The sequence below is a fragment of the Embiotoca jacksoni genome, unplaced genomic scaffold (assembly GCF_022577435.1).
Source record: "Embiotoca jacksoni isolate LCO1_2020_lvr unplaced genomic scaffold, fEmbJac1.0.p SCAF_14, whole genome shotgun sequence".
Classification (NCBI taxonomy): domain Eukaryota; kingdom Metazoa; phylum Chordata; class Actinopteri; family Embiotocidae; genus Embiotoca; species Embiotoca jacksoni.
The window spans coordinates 14,829,467-14,849,329 of NW_027185274.1; the positions used below are offsets into that span (position 1 = coordinate 14,829,467).

The window sequence follows — 19,863 nt, forward strand, 5'->3', positions numbered from 1 at the left end:
GGTCAAACTAACCATGGTTACCAAGTTAAAATCACAACAACCGCGTCTGAAAAGATTTAATAAGCCCTTCCTGACAACCTTTCCAAAACATTACCACTCAGATGAACTCCACAGCAATTTGTTTTGAAATAACAAGGTTTGTGATTGTGTGTGACAGACCGAGGCTATTAGAGGCCAGGTCATGCAAAGTGACCTCACAGTCTGTTCTTGAAAAAATAACACGCATAGGGAGGAAGATCAAAAAGTAAACAACAAAAACTAGAAGCTGATAAGATCACAATCAGGGATGGAGTGATATTTTAACTTTGTTCTAACACAAACAATATGATAGTGTTATTCGTGCCGTTTGTGGCGATAATGACCAAAGTGCAGCTGGAAATGACATAATGGGAAAAATGTGTCTTTGTGCTTGTACTGTATGTTTGTGTGTGCAGAGAAGAATAGCCCCTCTCAAAACAGTGATAAGAAACATATCTGAAACATCAAGTATTATTTTTGTTTTCTTTGTCTTTACAGTTGACAGTTGAAATTAGATTTTTAGAGACAAGACTGAGACTCTGTATGCTTGTGGCTCTCTGAGGCTACTTCCGCACAGCTTTAAGCCAAGCGCTAATGTCCACATGCTAACATATGTTTCAGGATATCTTAATTTAATATCTTAGCTGCTAATATTTGCTAAGTAGCACCCAAACAAAAGTGCAGCTAATGAGATTGCAATGAGTTTTGCAGGTTTTAGACCATAAATGTCTGTAAGACCTCAGCACTCCATACGTTACTGAAATATTTCAGACTGGACCAAAGTGTTATATTAACACTGCCATCCATAGAGCCAAGCAGCCAGCTGGATAATAAAAAGGCCTCATTAAAAAATCATTGTCATGTACTTGCATGTTTCTTTTTTAGTTTTTGATGTGTAAATATAAACTGAAAAATGCATCTCATAGTTTTCAAAGACAAAAAAAATAGAAATAGATGATAAAAATAAGCATCACCTGGCAGGTAAAGCACAGGTGGGCCTAATTACACTAATGATGACTCTGTTCCAGTAGTTAATGACATGTATTATAGACATTTTTAATTAGTTATTTAGTACACCTGCATCTGACACGTCAAAATGTCAATACGCAAGTTTACCTTGAATTCTTTTTCAGGTTGTGTTCGCTGCATTTGTTCCCCCAGTTTACAAACTTCATTCTGTTAGAGAACATAAACTTTCACTCTGTAGGTGCAGTGATGCTTTCAACCTGAGATTTTTTTTAACTGAACAAGAAAACTCAGTGAAGTGTTTTAACAGGAAAAACTGGGCAGTCGCTCAAAACTGTTAACAGTTTTACAGACTTTGGGACATTATATTTGGATTTTTTTTTTTTCAGATCCACATAAAATATCAGACACGGACAAGTAATATGTGTCATCAGTGTGCTGAGCAAAACATAGTTGTAGACAGACTCAGCAAGTTTGAGAGAAAATATTTCTAGACAGATATTTGATTTCCTCTCTATCCAACGCACCGAAAGAATGCTCAGAATCACTTCTATTTCCGTGTTTCTCCTTCAAAACCACATCCACTCAGCAGCTTTATAGATTGTTTTCTCTGCAACATCAGATCCTGATATCTCTGAGTTTGAGTCAGTGACGTGGCCCCCTGCACAAAAACAACTCATTTTCAGAGACCCGCTCTCTGATTGTTGCCAGTCATCACATGTGCAGGTGGTCTAAGTCTGTGACCGGAGAGGACAGACATGTCCGAAAAAACAAGACACCATGAAAACAAGAGAATTAGTCTGCATGATGAATTGTCCCTACCCTCTGGCTGCGGGCTGTCTGGTCGTCCGGCCTAGACCCTTCGCCCGCAGCCTCACATCAGTCTAACAGCGGTAAAGCTGAGGATTACAGCGGACTATGCTCATTCAAGCCACTCGGCAGACATTAGTCATTGCATGCCAAATTCTATTAAATGAAGTTTTTAAAAAGTCAAGTTTGTTTTCCATCCTTCAAGCTCCTGCCACTGCCTCTCTCACTGCTCCACTGCAGTTTCTCAGCCTGATCCTTTCCTCTCCATCTCTCCCTCCCACCCTCCCTCCCTCGCTCCCCCCCCCCTTATCGGTGTTCCCTTCATCCCTCCCTCCATCTCTCCCTCTCTCTCTCAGACATGGGCAGGGTAGGATATCCCGACAAAGCCAGGCTGTACAAACACAGCTCTACGACAGGAAGAACTCCCAGCCCTGAGAGAGGAATTTCCCCTCAGAGCTCACACACTAATGCATACATACCACGCACACGCACATGCACACGTGCACACGCACGCGAGCAGACACCCGCATGCCAGTGTACACGCAATTCAGACTTTGCCAGGCGTCCAATGGCAGCAACCTTTAGTTTTCCACAGACACGGCTATTATTTAGCCTGAAATAATTAGAGATTGCAGCAGATAAAATGTGTCATTTATCAATTTAGAAAACAAACAGGATTTTTTGCTTTAATCATTCAAAAATATCTGCCATCTACAGAAGCCAGAAACGGACAAAATTAGAATAAAAAACATTTATTTTACGGGTCTGTTTGGAACCAACTTGGTAATGACTCTAAAGTAAATACAGACAGTATTCTGTTCTTTGGCAAATGGTCTGCATTTATGTAGTAGCTTTAAGCTCTTTACAATTTTTGCCATCCATTTACACAAACTCAAACACACAGAGTTTTAGTTTATTGACTGATTGTTGTTCTCACTAGCTGATTCCTGTCTTCTCTTTCATTTTTTTCTATTTTACACCCACACATTTAATCATTATCTATTCCCCATTTTCATCACATAACATTTCCACTTTTTCAGCACATTTCCAATTTTCCTAATGCATGTATGATGATGAGATGGGAGTGTCCGTGTATGTCCAGAGCACTGATGGAGGGAGATGATGTTTTAAATTAGGTTATAATTTATTCTGTCATCTGATAAAGGCAAAAGATATACCGTTTTTCTCTTTTTTTAAAGTTCAAAGGAAAATTATAGATCTTTATTTTTGTTTTAACTAACACGTTTTTTTAAGTGGCAGTAGTATTAAAATGTTTTTCTCATTTGATATATCGTTATTTCTTTTTCCTGATTTTTGGGCTCCATATCTTGTCAAACAATAGAAATCTTTATATACAGTATGTAATCAAGTGTGACACACCCATGCTCGCCTCCTACATCTAACCTCGTAAACATCAAGTAAAGCCTGCATACAAGAATTAAACAAATGCACTTAAGCCTTTATGCACATATGAAACACACGCATGCAAGACAAACTGATAATTGAAAACATTTGCTGAGAAAATTAAATTAACAGTTGTTTTTTACACAACTTTTAATATTCGTAATGCTCATCTGAACATTTGTTGTTCAACCACATCAGAAAGCTCATGTAATTACAGACTCAAACACAAACATGCAAACGGTTGTCATGACAGCACCTGTGCCCGAGCTGGATTGGATGGCTGAAACCTCACCTGCACTATAAAAATTAGTAGTGGAGGTAACCACAGTAACAATGGCATTACTATTCCAGCAGCAAACCTGCAGGTCTACCTAACTGTAAGACAAGTCAATGCAGTAAACGTGACAATCTGGGTTTATGTTATTTCATAACATTAAAATGTAAAGAACACGGCAAAAGGTCACTCCTTTGAAGAGTAAAATAAAATATTATCTGACCACTCAAGCTCCCTAAAGACCCACAATCAAAGAAGCCTCGCGTCACACATGATTATTGTGTTATTGATTGATCGTTGGCTTACAAAAACAAATAAAAAACATTGATCTCTGTGGATCAAGGAGTACTAAGTGCACAAGAGGCGGAAGAGACAAGACGTTAAAGGCTAGTGGCTAATTTGTTAATTTCAAAAGTCTCTGTGGGTATTATCCAGTGCCGACCAGCTCCCTGCCCTCAGGTAGAGAAAACACACACACACACACACACACACACACACACACACACACTGCACAAGACGAGGAATTAGACCCCCAGTGTGCAGCCGTCCACCCCACCCAGCTCTCATGACCCCGTCTCTATAATTACAGCTGTCTGTTGTCACATTCTCGACGTCTCCTCTGTTTTTCTTCCATTGTGGATATAATTAGCACCAGACTTTATCTTCCTCTCTGTGCCCTGCACTCACTTTCCATGTGTCCGCCAGCACTGCTGCCACTGCCATCATCTCCACCTCGACACCTCTTCCTCTGTCTTCAGACTCTCTACCCTCCAGCAGACGCAGATCCTGTCATCAACAGCCACACAAGGGTGTAAAAAAAAAATCTCCATTACAAGCAAAAGTCCAGTGCTTCATCTGTAACTGCAGCTGTCAGATGGTGGAATAAAAATCACAGAATTTCTCTTTGAAACGTGGTATTTGAGTAAATGTACTTGCTTTCTCCATCTGCCTGTCCCTCTCAACATCCTCGCCCCCTCACTGTCTGACCATCACATTCCTGCAGGGGTAATTGGCTTAAACCAAACTATGCGGCTACTTCAAACACTGTGGAACAACAGAGGCCTCTTGACACGATGTGCCCTCATCCTCCATGTCGCCCTGCCTCATCTTCATCCTGTGCTCCCTCCTCAAACCCCCCCATAACCAGCCCCTGCTGCTTGTGATTGTCTCAACAGTGTGAGTAAGCTCCTATGACACACGCACCTCCACCCAAAACACCAACTTTACCCTTTCGTCTATTAATCTCATCTATTTCTACAGCCTTCCACCCCTCCCTCACATCCCCCATCGCAACCCAGACCGACTGCCCTCATCCCCAACAAAACCCCCTTCTCCTCTCTCACTTCCGCAGGAAATTACCTTGTCTAGCTGCTGGACGCTTCATTTTAAGAGAGCGGTATTATGAGTGAGAAAACAGGACGAGTCTGGGAAGTGTGTGTGTTATTAGTGTGTGTTTCTGTGTGTTTGTTATTCAGATTTCTGAAGTCTTCTTAAACATATCACCCAATTTTTTCAATAAAAAAATTTGAAAAGTGGTTCAAAATAGGCATATTTTAAAGATTTCAATTCTTTAAGAGACTATTAGAAAAACAGTGATTGGGATTTCTATATGTTTGATGTAACATCTAAATATTTTAATAAATTAAGGAGTAAAAAACAACTAGAAATGACTACATTGAGCGCTAACCTAAATTTACATCTATTTTAATGTATATTATTATCTTATTATATAAGATCAACAGTCATCACATAGTTCATGTGTTGCTACTCATCCAAAGTGGGACCATACAGGTGTTGGATATCAGACCAGAGCTGCAGAGGCCGGATTAAAATTACCACTGGGACTCAGATTTAAAGATTTCACAATATAATGGCTAAAAATGTTTGTTGTTGCTCCTGTTGAGCTTCGGGGACAAACCACAGAGAGCAGAGGAGGATTTATGGCAGCTGTAATGTAACTCTGTCTGCTGTGTGTGATCCACAGGGACGTGATGTGGCTGAACATAACTGGAGGGCAGTGACACTGAAAGCAACGAGCAATTCAAGCGAGACATTGAGTCTGTGTGAGTGAAAGAGAGATGATGGGTGAGAGAAGTCAGAGAAGCAGGTAGGACAGACAGAGAGACAAACAAATTGATGGCACTGAAAGGAAACTACTTTTTGTAATTACAGGCATTTTAAAAATAGTCTACCTGCATTCAGTGACACACAATGACAGGGACACACCGTAATTTCACACTGATCATGTAAATCAAGGTTCCTCTGCCTCTTTTCTTCTCTAATAAATAGACTCCCACTTTCCATCCAATTTGCACACAAATGAAATCATTAAAACACCCTTCCCTTGAGACGTTTACCCCCGGGTTATTAACTTATCTCTGAAAAACACAAGCTCCGAATCCTGATGGAATTAACCTTTTTGAGTTTAGTGTGTGTGTCGCTTGATGGATTCCTGATCTGTGTTTTTGGGGTGTGTCTGTATAGAGAAATGTGTGTGTCTGTGTCTGTGTCTATGTCTGTGTCTGTGTGTGTGTCTGTCTGTGTGTGTGTGTCTGTCTGTGTGCGTGTGCGTGTGTGTGTGTGCCTGCAGGTGTGTATGTACAGACGATGTGCACAACAGTATCGGCATACATGCAGGTATGCAAGGCTGCGTAGGAGAGTCAATTAGGGGACAAAAGAGAGGAGAACACAAACGACAGGTAGAGAAAGAGTGAAAAGGAGACTCGGCAGAAAAAGAAAGCTCCAACTATGCTCCTCTCCTTTCGTTTCCCTTCACTGACTTCCCTCTGCTCGGCTCCCACACAGCAGGAATGCACAGGTTACAACGCGTGTCCTGTTTGATGATACCGAGAGTCCCTTCCATTCAGTTTCAGTGGTGGAAAGTAACTCAGTACATTCCCTCGATTACTGTAAGCTATATGAAAGTTATGTGGTTGTTTAAGTGTTTCCATTTCTGCAACAGAGGGAAATATTGATCTTTTTACTCCACTATGTATCTGACAGCCAGTGAGCTTTGTTAACATAAAGACTACAAATAGGCAAACAGTTAGCCTGGCCAAAGTCCAAAGGCAACATATTTCCCCTCAGGTACCCACTGTATAAAGCTCACTAATTAAAACGGTATACTTTGTTTGTTTAATCTGTACAAAATCAGAAGTCCACAAACAATATTTACATGTCAGATTATTTCTTGGCTGTTCCCATGCAACCAGCGGCATCTCCAGGAAGGCGCATAACATAACTACAACGTCCACTGTTCAACTCCTGACCGGGGAGCTTTGTTCAACAAGTCCTATGACCGAAACAACTATTTAGGTGTTTTTTCCCTTTAATACGACTCACAGGAGAACAATACCAGCAGGAGATGAGACACAGATACACAAAGCAATAATAGTGTGTTAGTTGTCGATGTTAGTCTGAAGAGCTGTTTCTGAATAAACTGCAGCTCCCATTTCCCTTCATACACTTTGCAATGATGATATTCTCAAAATATGACAATAGTAACACACATAAAAGCCATTTTTCACCTCTGTTTGAATTCAACATTGATGAGGGAACATAGATAAAGATAGCAGAATGACAAAGGAACCAATAGAGACTGATGGGTAGAATCGGCACACTTCATAGCAGCGACGTGAAAATATTTGCATGCCTGCTGCACTTTGCATTTTACTCTGAGGAAAAGGTGCTTCACATGCACAACTACCTTTTTGTTCTCCTATACTACTTTGTTTTGGATTTTATGAGCTGAAGTTGTTAGATAGGAGAAAGGAGTGATCTGTGGCGCTCTCGACACATCGGATAAATTACGTTTGTGAATCTGAACGTGTCGTTTTAGAAACATTGTCATGATTACTGAGGATATTCTACAGATCTCACTGTGAACATTTATCACAGGCCTTGTACTGTATTAAAAAAAAAAAATTTAAGTAGCCTCAACGGATCAAGAAAATGGAGGAGTGAAAAGATTACTGTTAGACTTTATTGTATAGTTGACAGTGTAAACAGAGTGAGGAGGAATATTTGCAGCAAACGTTGCGATGTAGTGCTGGAGAACTAAGTATAGACTGCAGTATACTTTGCATTGCATTTTAGTACAACTCTGAGTTGTATTAATTTAAATATAAAAAATTATGGTAATGGACAGATTACATCTATGTCATTTAAAGAATAAAGTAATAATTTTTGTCCATTATTCAATTATTTTAAATTGAAAATGTGTAATAAACTCATAAAATATAAAATGGCAATGCTCCAATTTAACAAGTCATGACATGAAAATGTTACTTATATCTTAATGTCTTAATAATAATATCCTATGGATTTTATTTTTCTGAAATTACTTTGTCTTTGTAGAAGTTTTAAGGCAGTAGTTGTATTCGTGAAAGAGTATTTTTGCATTGTGGTATTATCATTTTTACTAAAGTCAAAGGTCTTAGTCATATTTCAGCCACATCTATCTGCAGCTATCATAAAACTGGAGTCACTGTATACAGTGTATACAGAACACTTTATTTTATTTTATTTTCATAACACCTGACACTTTCCATTTATCCCAAACTGTATTTTTTTTTTTAAATGTAATTATTGCTCTTATTTTTTTCAAAAATAATTATTTCTATCTATCTTATTTTATGTATACATATTTGTAAAAAAAATTCTTTTTGTGTGCACCTTTTTGTGTTTCTATGCTGCTATGATGACTCAATTTCCCCACTGTGGGATTAATAAAGTCTAAGTCTAAATCTAAATCTTAACTGACATGGTAGCTTTTTAAAAGTCACAAACTTAATATCATACAGCAATATCATCAACAGTTTATCTTCGGTCACAGTCGTTCAAACATCAGAACAACCCATGTTATCTGTTAACACACAGGCATACACACACAGACACACAGACACACACACGCACACGCACACGCGCGCGCGCACACACACACACACACACACACACACACACACTTTGCTGAGTCTTTCCCAGGAACATCCAGCTCTGGCCTCCGGCAGTGAACCTGACCATGAAGGAGTTTTGACACTTGACATGAGGATTACAAACGGTTGGGACTTCACTCCATTCACTTCATCTTAAAAGTATTTCTATGGCACCTATCATATTGTCATTTGTCACAGGTTCTTTTAACAAAGGAGTGAGTCTTAACTAGACCTTGATGAATCAGTACTCAGCAACAAAAGGTCAGGAAATATCAGATTCACTTCCCATACCATCTGCTGAGTGGTGGTTTTACACCATCTCCCTTCATCAGAGAAATCACCAACAGACAGCCGGCTTAAAGAAATGACATTGCGGTTTATGAAGTCTTTGAACTTTTGTGATCTCTGCGGAGGCAGTACAGCTTAAATATCCAAGACCGCTGAGTGTCTGTGACTCTTAACGCTGGAGTCAAAAGGAAGGCACGTCCCTCTGACAATCTCTAAGATCACTGATGACCAGAGGGCAAAGACAAAATCCAGATTTTAACATTAAAACCAGAGAAGGACATGTTACTCTTTCCTCTGCGTTTGTAGTTTTTAAATACAGGATCAATTACCGGCAATTTTTCCATAATGATGAATGTCCACTAAATGCTGTCACATTTGTTTTTAACAATTTAATAAACTTTCCTCACTGAGCCATAAAACTGTTTGCCACTTTGGAAAATACGCTTCTTCGTTTGAATTATGGTGATTGGTGGTTTCAGTGTCAGTCAACTGGTCCCTAACGCTATCCCTAATCTTCAACCTACCCTTAACCTTAACCTTAACTTTAACCTCCCACAATGCAACAACCAACCCTCCCGCTGATCCAGTATAACACCAGCCTTTGTAAGACTTTATGCAAGGTTACCTGACTTCCTCCTTTGATCCGGCCATAATTACTAAAGCCGGTTCGGTTGCATTGGAGATTCAGTCAACCCAGTCTGAAGATTTATTACGTGGGTGTTAACAAACGGTGATGGCTATCTAATAGACTGATAACATTCGAATCAAGTGCGATGTCTATGTGCTGTGTATGGAACTGGGTACCTCTAACTCACTCATTACTTATGTTATATCTTGTTTCATCTGTTGACAAAGAGAAATGTGACACCATACATAGCTCTGTAGTGCACGGATTGAGGGTGGTATCGATCTTCTCATCTAGCTCTTAAACAAAAAAATGTATTTTACAAAAGGTTGAATTATTCTTATTATACGACAAAGAGAGGTTACCCAGGATGAAAACTTTTACAGGTGGTTTAAAAACTGCCTGAAATAAAATGGATTTATAGCTCTAACCAGAATAATCACAGCACAGACTTACAGCCGCCTAACAGAGATGAAGCCATGCAGGCAATCTTGATAACATTATATGCAAAACAAACATGACACAACAAATTACAACTATGCTCACATTCATAAGCAAATACAGACACACACATATGACTGCTGTGGCACATTTCTCCCTGAAGAGATTAGTGGGAGAAAGAGAGAATGAACAAGTGAACAGGGAGCTCACCTTTCCTCATAATGACTGTGCTCACCTGTTCATCCCCTCACCTGGGGCAGGGGATCACTCTCCCTCTCTGCCCCCTCCTCCTCCTCCTCCTCCGCCCCACCACCCTCCGCCTCCCAGAGATGGCCAGATAAAGCCAGCCTTTCAGCCGAAAATGCGCTGAGGTTGCCACAGTGCGTCCCCGCTCTCTCTCCCCTGCAGCCCGGCCCTGAAACTGATCCAGGTAGGCTTTCTGATGGAGAACTTTCTCACACTCGTACACCTGCCAATCACACACCTCCCCAGTGTATGGCAGGAGCGAGAAAAAAACACGAGGAAAGTGTCTCACACACATATACACATATACATATACACACACACACACACACACACACACACACACACACACACACACACACACACACACACACACACACAAAAGCAAACTACACAGATAAGAGAGGATAATTGGCTCTGGGACACAGTGTCTCACAGGTAATTGGACTGATACTAATCAAGAAGAAACCTAAACCAGTGCTGTGTAACATTCTTGTGTGTGCGTGTGTGCGTGTGTGCGTGTGTACGTGTGTGTACTTATATTACTTATGTAGTGAAGACATAAAGCTGTTTACAGAGTCACAGTGTAGGGACTCTCCCTTTTGGGAACAAGAAAACCAGAAAAAATTTAATTTTAGAATGAAGACTTGGTTCAACAAATAATGATTATGGTGTAGGGAATGTCTAAAGGGATAGCAACATGGCTGTCTGTCTGTCTGTCTGTCTGTGTGTGTGTGTCTGTGTGTGTGTGTGTGTGTGTGTGTGTGTGTGTGTGTGTGTGTGTGTGTGTGTGTGTGTGTGTGTGTGTGTGTGTGTGTGTGTGTGTGTGTGTGTGTGTGTGTGTGTGTGTGCAGATCTGAAGCTTCACCTAGGTTTTGTGCGACATTACAAACATTATTAGAGCCCAATATGATTATGGATCAGAACCATAAGGCCCTCTGTTGCCATTTCTGTAATCCTTTCATTATGAGAAACCAGCCGACCGTGCTGTGGGCGATCAAAGGCATAGAGAAAGGGGAAAAAGGAAAAGACTGCAGTGAAAGAAACAAACAAACCCTATAAAATCCTTGTGAAAATTGTGGCTGACTCCTACGTGTCCATACAGTACTGATTCATTTTGAAGGGATTCTCTCCAGCTATAGCTTTAGTGATAAAAACGCATAAATTGCTGGAGTGAAGTCCAGGAAAGAAGCGACTAATGAGTGCAGACATGTCCAACAGGTATTAGAGTATTTGTTTTACTCTCTGTCTTCTCATTTCAAGAATTTTGAAGCTCAAATTAAACAAAAAGAGAACAAGAAATGAACGGAGATACATAAAGGTCCTGAAACTTATTTTCATTAACAACTGAGAAAATATCCATATTTGAGAAGCAATTAAACAATGATCAAAATACTGTATTTAACAGGTATTTTTCAGTGGATTCACTTGCTAATTATCTGCCTACGTGGGTTCAGCTCTGTTATTACAGTGTGTGTAAATGATAGATGCACAATAAAGTGAAGCAATTATATGTCCAACAATCACTATTTTGTTTGGTGAGGAGGCTTCTACAGATGAAAAACTCTCTTCATCCACACAAACTTGTGTCAGTGTTTTTTTTTTTTGTGGCTTCTTTATGTGGTATCGGGGGAACAAAAACACAGATAGAGGGTGAGACGGAGGGCCGGAGGAGGAAAGAAAAAGGTGAATTGAATAATCAATATCTATCTTGGCTCCACTTGCCAACTTCTAATTGTAGTTTAATTGTTCTGATATTTAATGAGGACACAAGATGGAGCAGCAAGCTGAGCGATGTTAGATCGAGGTGCAGATTGTTCGATACGCCCTGAAGAAAGCTCCCAGAAGACCAGCAGTTGTAACAGAAAAACAGAAAGTTTTGGATGAATGGAGGAGAAGAGGGAGAAGGAAACAAATATATGCAGGAAGGAGACAATGTGACCGATTAAGGGACAAACTACAGCGGAATACAAAAAAAAAGATCCTATAATTTAGTTTATCATCTGTTACTATTCTCATGTATCGGTCCTTCTCCTCTGGTGATCATCATATGTAGCAGATGATGTTCAGACTCAGAACCAGTGGTTCCCAGGCTTCTGACCTTTTAACACAAAACATATTTTACCTGCCTCAGTGTGGACGTAAGCCGCGTGTGAGCAGTTTGACAAGAGTTAGTTTTTCTTGTTTAATTTGAACAAGCTACATTTCGTGGCACAAGAGTGCTTTGAGCTAAATTTAATCATCAGCATCCTAACATGCTCGCAATGATGAGTTTCACACGCTGATCTTCAGCAGATATAATGTTTACCATTTTCACCATCTTGGTTTAGTGGGTTCTGTCGGAGGTTTCTTCCTGTTCAGAGGGAGTTTTTCTTCCCTCTGTTGGAGGTTTTCTCCCTTAAAGAAGAGTTTTTCCCTCCTAGCTTATGTGGAAATTGTTGAATTGTTGGGATTCTCCGTATAATGCTGTAAAGTTCTGCTGTAAGGACTTTAATGTGTTAAATGCCATGAAATAACCTTTGTTGTGATTAGGAGCTATATAAATATAATATAATCGAATTGAATTAAGACGCTAAACATTTACAATTTAGCGCTAAATACGAAACAGCTGAGGCTGAAGGGGAATGACTGTTCCAAATGATGTACTTCCCTCAATAGAACCACATACTACTCTTTCTTAGTACTCTGACTTGTGTATTGCTTGAATTTCAACAGGGTATTGTTGTCTCAAACAACACCGCTGTTCTCCAGTTACCAGAAATAACCGTAACGTGAATGCATTACTTGGCAACATATCTGACGTCTTTCATTATTTTACCTGGAAATAAGGTATTTTTGTGCCCTCTGTTTAACACAGTGATGGCTTCTATCCAACAGCACTATGGTGCTAATTAGTTAAAAAAATAATCACCTGGATGTGGTGTTCTACAACAGCTGCAGCTTCTTCAGCCACTGAAGGTTGAAAATACCTTAGGTTGATGAAAATGTCGTTTCACACTCATTTTGTGGACTGTTTTGAGTGCACCATCCTGGTACTCACGTTTCCACACTTGACAGAGTGAATGCACTCAAAATAGTAAGTGTTAGTACATGATTTGGAACACAGCAAATGTCATTCGTTTTGCACTTGTTTTGGTCATATATTCAAAGTAATGACAAATTGAAAATTTTGATGTGATGATGGTGTCCGATGAAAGTTCACAAATCACCAAATGTTACCAAAATGAGACATTATTGCATCTTGGCACAATAACGTCCGTTTTGAATATCATGATAATAGTTGATAACATAATTCAGTCCTGACCAAAGCAGTGGACTGAATATTGTTCTCTCTCAGGCCACAATGCCAACAAGCCTAAAATGTTACAAAAATAAACTATTATAGCTAATAGAAGCACGCATTTTTTTCCCCTTTGATAATCATTTGACTCCCCAGAATCTGCTCGGGCGAGTCCCGCGTTCAGCTGCCAGGCTGAGAACCACTAATCTAAACAACGGCCTGATACATTCGATGTATCAAACAGATCCTCTGCTTTTTTTTTTTTTTTTACATTTTTGTACATTTTCTTTTAAAGTCTATTCAAATTTTGTAAAGTGAACTTGTTTTTCAGGAGAGGAGACCAAGCAGTGACATAAAACTCATCATATTCTGTTGCGTCAATTGTCTTTCCTACATGTAAATATATATTGTGACTGCTGCCAGCAGTGGAAAAAAATAGATGCTCTATTGTAATGACAAATGTGAGTCTGAACTCTGCCAATGAGTGTCATTGTTATTCCACTGCCTCAATTTGAGTGTATTGTTTTGTACTTGAAGCTTAGCCTGTTCCCATGGTAACCATACTGGTAACCACTACTGCCCCTGTACTTACTGGCCAGGCGTATTTGAAGGGAATGACAATGTGTCCATTAGTCCCATCTTCTCCTCCTCCTCCTCCTCCTCCATCGTTTCCTCGGTGGCGGAGCGACTGGGAGTTTCCACCTAGGATCCCTGTGCTGCCCGACCCAAACGTGCAGGCTCCAATTGGGGCGACCCGGGCCTGGTACTCCTTGAGGCAGGCTTGGAAGAAAGTGTCACACTGGTCCCTGGCAGAGCAGCGTTGTCCCCCGTTGGCCTGGAGGTCGCAGCAGGCTCCGTTCTGCAGGATACCGTGTGGGTTCTGGAAGTGACGGATCTGAAGCTCGAACATCCCCACTGCACACACAGCCTGAGTCCAGAGGGAGCAGAGAGCAAGGCAGGAAGGAGAGAGTTACTTTAACATATTATCAGTTATTAAACTGGCACAGTTACAGTATGCAAGCACTCATTGCACGTAGAGAATACTTTATTTAAGGTCATTTAAGGTTGTGTGAAAATTCACTACACTCTGCAAAATGTACTCTGTAAAAGCATCATAAAAATGATGCTTCAGTGCTGCAGGGAGGAAAGGTTGCAGGTAATTTCGACTGATTCAAAGTTGTCTCTGGCGTGGGTTGTCCCTTTGAACTTTGTTCAAATCAAGAGCTGTTTAAGTTACTTAACAGTGCAGTAGTGGAAACCAATTTATCTTTAAAAAAATTACCAAAATGCTTTTTAGGAAGATATTTCAAAGAAGCCTTTTGTGAGATGTAACACTGAGCAATGAAAGCCAGTGGAACAGAAGCTAATTTGAAAGTGGACGGGACTTCGAGTGCCTGAAGGACAGAAACACTCCTGACAAATTTTAACCGCTTAACATTCACCCCTTTTCACTAAAAAACGATAAAAGCGGGACGCATTTTGTTCGTATGACTCTCAAGGTGAAAACAGTGTGCAGCACAAAGTAATTAACGAGTATGTGTAATCTAAATCTCTTCCAAAGTATAGACAACTGCTGCTGCTATTGTTGATTGTTACCGGTACCTTAAGATGGTTTACATTGTTTGCATCATGAGGTTTTGTGCTTTCAAATGATATAAGTTGACTCAGAAATATGCAGATGCCATTTAAAATACAGTACATGTTTGACACAACCTGTAGTAATGCAATGGGGTTAAACAATCTGATTAAAGGAACAGTGCAGCATGTTGGGATACACATTTCTTTGCTTTCGATTTCTTTCGATTGCTTTCGAGATTTCAGGAAATCACAAAATTATGAAGTTACAGCAGCCACTTATCTGTAGCCTCATATGTAGTGTGCAGACATAGGAGTGGTATCAATCTTCACATTTAACTCTCGACAAGAAAGCAAATAAGTGTATTTTCCAAAAGTCAAAGTGCCTGACTACCTTTAATGTTTTAATAATTGGAGAAGTTTTTTTTGCTCCAAAGACAGGTCATATTTTTAAAATCCAACTTTTAGACCACAAAATCACAAAACTAAAAAAAAAATAGAGAAGGTAAAGGTTCACGGGATAATTGGTTTTTATATCCTCCACTTATTGGAGTAAAAAGAGCCACTGCTGGTCAGAAATAATTGATGACCCTATCGAGACACTCAGACCCTCAATATCCCCGGCAACACAGGGAAGATAAATATCAGTTTGTGTATCAAAACTGCTCCTGTTGGTTTGACAAATTTTGTGCTGAACCACTTTTTTTTTTTTTTACAGCAAACAAACACTTTAAAGGAAACAACAATTAGCGCCTCACAGTTGTCTGCATCCAACCGGTCAAGTTACAGTTTACATGCATGTCTGATCAGACTTAAATAATTTATGTAGTGAAGACTTAACAGGAATCCTTAAATGTGTTCACATGCTTGGCTGATAGCTGATTCTGATAGAACAAAAGTTGCAGCCATGACAGAAGACGATGCTTCAAATATGGACGTTGCTGCGAAGAAGCTTCTGAAACGTTGATGCTTCACACACATCGTCAACCTGACAGCTCAGAAGATCTTTACAACCTCCACAATTTTTAAGAGGGACAGTCAAGATTAGTGTCACCAATTCACTATTTGACCAAATGTGAAATATGGGCACAATCTCCAATTCTTTTCCCGAGTTATGGTGTTGAGTTACAGACAAAAAGGTTTTTCTGCAGAACATTTGTATGTCACAGTGAAGTTGACCTTTGACTTTTTGGATATAAACATCATCACTATTTGATCTCATAAGACTTTTGTGTTTTGTCATAATTAGCACATTACTTCATGAGTTATGGACACAAATGTGTTTTGTGAGGTCACAATGACCTTTGACCTTTAACTTCCAAATTCTAATCAGGTCGTCCTTAAGTCCAAGTTCACATTTGTGCCAAATTTGAGGAAATTTCCCCAAATGATGCTGAGATATCGCATCCACGAGAGTTGGACGGACAATCTAAAACCATATTGCCACCTTCCATGACTGATGGATGATTTACAAAGATGTATAACTGTCACTAAAAAGTACAAGAAACCAAGGTCACTTGAGCTCAATTTAGACATTTTGTATGTAGTGGATAACAGTTTTGGATTAAAGTTTTCTGCAGCATTCTGTCTTCCTGCTTGTGGGAATCTAAATCGGCCTGCATGTCTCCTCAGTATCATCTGTTTATCAGTTTGTTACAAGAGAGAGAGAAAGAAATGAGGCCATAACATGAATTCCCACAACTCTGTCTGACCTCCAGTGGAGGAAAAAGCAAACATTTTCCATTTAAATAATGAACAGATACTCCAGGACTCCTGCCACATAATCCTCTAAATGTTTATCACTCAACTTCCTTTTATTTGCTTCGTCTCCTCTTGTCTTTCTTTCTTTACTCCTCCTATGTGTCTCTACCACTCCCATCTTATTTCTCACTTTCTATTCCCAGGAGACGATGACACTGGGATTCTGCTCTCCTCCTCCACCTCCTCCTCCACCTCCTCCTCACTTCTTTCTCTATCTGAGAACAAGCTGTAATTTCTCTTTCGGGTGGCGATCGGCTCTTTTCAACATTGTTGCCATCCTCCCTTTCATCTGCCTCCCTTTCTTTTCTTTTCTCTGTGTTTCCTCCCTCTTTAAGAATGGATGGAGGGTGACACAGTCTCTTATACACACACACACACACACACACACACACACACACACACACACACACACACGAGTTAACAAGTCCTCCTGAGAGTTTCGGAGCATCAGGGTTAGGTATGTGCGAGTGTGTGAGTGTGTGTGTGTGTGTGTGTGTGTGTGTGTGTGTGTGTGTGTGTGTGTGTGTGTGTGTGTGTGTGTGTGTGTGTGTGTGTGTGTGTTTTTTTTTTTAACTCCTGTGTGGGGTTTTTGGCTTCTTCCAACAGTGGTAAGCACAAAACTAAGGCCACTGTCATCAGAATAAATCTGAATAATTCACAGGCCTTTAGACTTTCTTGCCCAAACGCTGAAACAATGACAGTTAATTAATTCAAAGAATTAGAATCGTGTAACCTCAGAGGTGCTGTGAATTAAATCATGGACAGAAATCACCAAGACCAACAACATCTCATGAGTCCGCTGTTTTAGCCGAGCTGCCCGAGACTGAGCCACGATCTCAGTTGCCCCATTGTTACTGGTTGCGTGTCCCTCTCCTGCACCCTGTCCCTGAGCTGAGAGGGGGTGAGGGGGCGAGGGGGTGAGGTGGGAATGGTGGTGGTGGTGGGGGTGAACTTGTCTACATCAAAAGGCTTGTGGAGATACAGTGGCGCTCATCACTCTACATCCTCCTTTCTTCCTCTCCTCCACTCGCTGGCCGAGCCATTCCCTGCATACCAGCATTTCAGCGCTCAGTCTAACCAGAGGCAGTCAGACCCATAGAGAGTGAGACACAGAGACAATGTGATAGAGTGAGACAGGTCCGAGTCGAAGCTCAGACCATCTCTACAGGAGAGCTTCAGCAGCTAAAGGCTCACTACACTAAAAACTGTCTCACAACAAATCCTCTGAAGAATGACACTCAAGGTTCAGTAACTGAACTCTGATTTGCTGTTCAAGGCCAGTGACACGGTTATAAAGTAGTCCACCTGTCTGAGAACAGAACAGGAGAAAGTTAGAGGGAAAGTTCTCATTCCTTTTCAAAGTCAAGTATGTCATTTTGGATGCATCAGCTGTCGTTCTAATTAGAAGACAAATAAACCAAACAAAAAGATGGAAATAAAATTACTTAAAAAAAAAATCGAATGTATGCATATACAATCGGTATGTTGAATGTGTTTCAAGTATGAAATACACAATAGTTCACAGACTGTGCAGTGAACAGTTTCTTTGCACATACAGTAGTTATCAGATAATTATATTTGGAAAAGCTTAATTTCTTTTAAGCTTTGCTGTTTTTGATGTGGTACTTTGATTGACGTTGCAGAGAGAACAACTATTTAATTAACTGATTATTAAATGAGCTGAAAATTAGTGGGAACCATTTTAATGACCGATGAATCATTTCATGGAAAAATGGCAAACGTTCTGCTGGTTTCAGCCTCTCAAACGTAAAGACTTTCTGTGTTTTCCTATCAAAAATCAAGTCTTATTCGACTGGAAATGCACAAGGTGCAAATATATAACTATATTGTAAAAATAATTGTGTATGTCAGATTAATGAATTACATTTTAGTTGCAGCCGTACATACTTAACATTATTGTGGTAAGTCTGTATCTTGACTCACTGAAGTTGCAGTATCTGGATAGATTTATTGGTTAGAGGATAAATTGGCTTTTATTATATTTTTGTGTGAACTTGCCCTTTAATATGGAAAATCCAATTGTAAATGAACTTCTAACCTTTTGAACTGTGTTTTCTTCAGTCTACAAGTCCTTTGTTTCCAATGTGAAGTTTATGGGAAAAAAAAATTAAAAACAGTTCATGCTTGAGATGTTGAAACAGACAGCTTGAGAGATTTCAAAGATTTTTTTTTGTGATAAAGTTGATTTCATTAAAAAAAATTATATATATAGTTTAGAAATAATAATTAAAAAAAAATAATAACAATAAAAAAAAAGGTTTTAAGCCACAGTTTGAAAGTCTACGTTGCGAGCCGTCCTATACAGCAGTGTAAGCATTGAGATATAGAACAGGACAACAGACAACACGGAGGGACTGCTGGAGTGTCAAGAAGCCTCATTTATGAACCACAGGTTTGATATCTCCTGTCCTTTGCATTATAAATGGGCATCAGCAGCTGCAGAAGATCCTGAGTGTGTTTCCCACTGCAGTGCAGTCGGAGAGGGAGGGAGTGGAGTGTGCTGTTCCTCAGCTGTGAAGGGGTTGTAGAGGTGCAGTGAGAGACACACAGCGCTGCCCCCCAATGTTCAACATTCACACGCCCCGGAGTTTATTCGGCCCTGGGCTCCACACACACCCAAAACACAGATGCTGGATGTCAGGGTTTCGAAAAAAAAAAAAAAAAAAAAAAAAAAAAAAAAAAAAAACACGCGCGCATACACGCACAGTCTGGAGCACCTCTGGGTTTGTTCTTGGTACTGGTGAGTCGATCCTGTCACAAATTACGCATCCAAAACCAGTCGCTGCCTCACAGCTCACAAGACTGAAAATTGTCTTGAGTTTTGCTTCTTCATGCCCATGTTGGCGTAACATGCAAAGATTTTATGTTGCCAAAAAAAATTCCCAGGTTGACAGAATTTGCAGTTCTATTTGAACTTTGCTGTTACAAAAGCCAAAGAGGCGTGCATACATGCAGCCATAAGGTATAACGACAGAGAAGATGTGAAATAGTCAGAAAGTGGCAAATACTATTCAAAATAGACAAAGGTCCAAGAGATGCAGATGCAGCTACTAACCAGGGAACTGACTCTGATTAGAGGGTGTGTGCTACTTCATGTTTTTTCTTCTCCATTATTCATCGAGGATTCTTCCAAATATATCCAAAAGAATTAAGAATATATTTAGCACGGGAAGCTACAAATGAACCATATTCAGCAGCTGTATGCAGATTGATTGGCCTGTTG

The 19,863-nt window shown here is 40.0% G+C and overlaps 1 protein-coding gene across 1 annotated transcript in view; it reads right to left on the minus strand.

Moving 5' to 3' along the window:
* The window catches only part of LOC138197382 (protein jagged-1b), a 44,265-nt gene that overhangs the window by 23,220 nt on the left and 1,182 nt on the right, over positions 1-19,863 (minus strand). Inside the window, exon 2 of the mRNA XM_069148173.1 lies at positions 13,876-14,211. Coding sequence (XP_069004274.1) covers positions 13,876-14,211 — 336 coding nt within the window. The remainder of the gene's footprint in view (positions 1-13,875; positions 14,212-19,863) is intronic.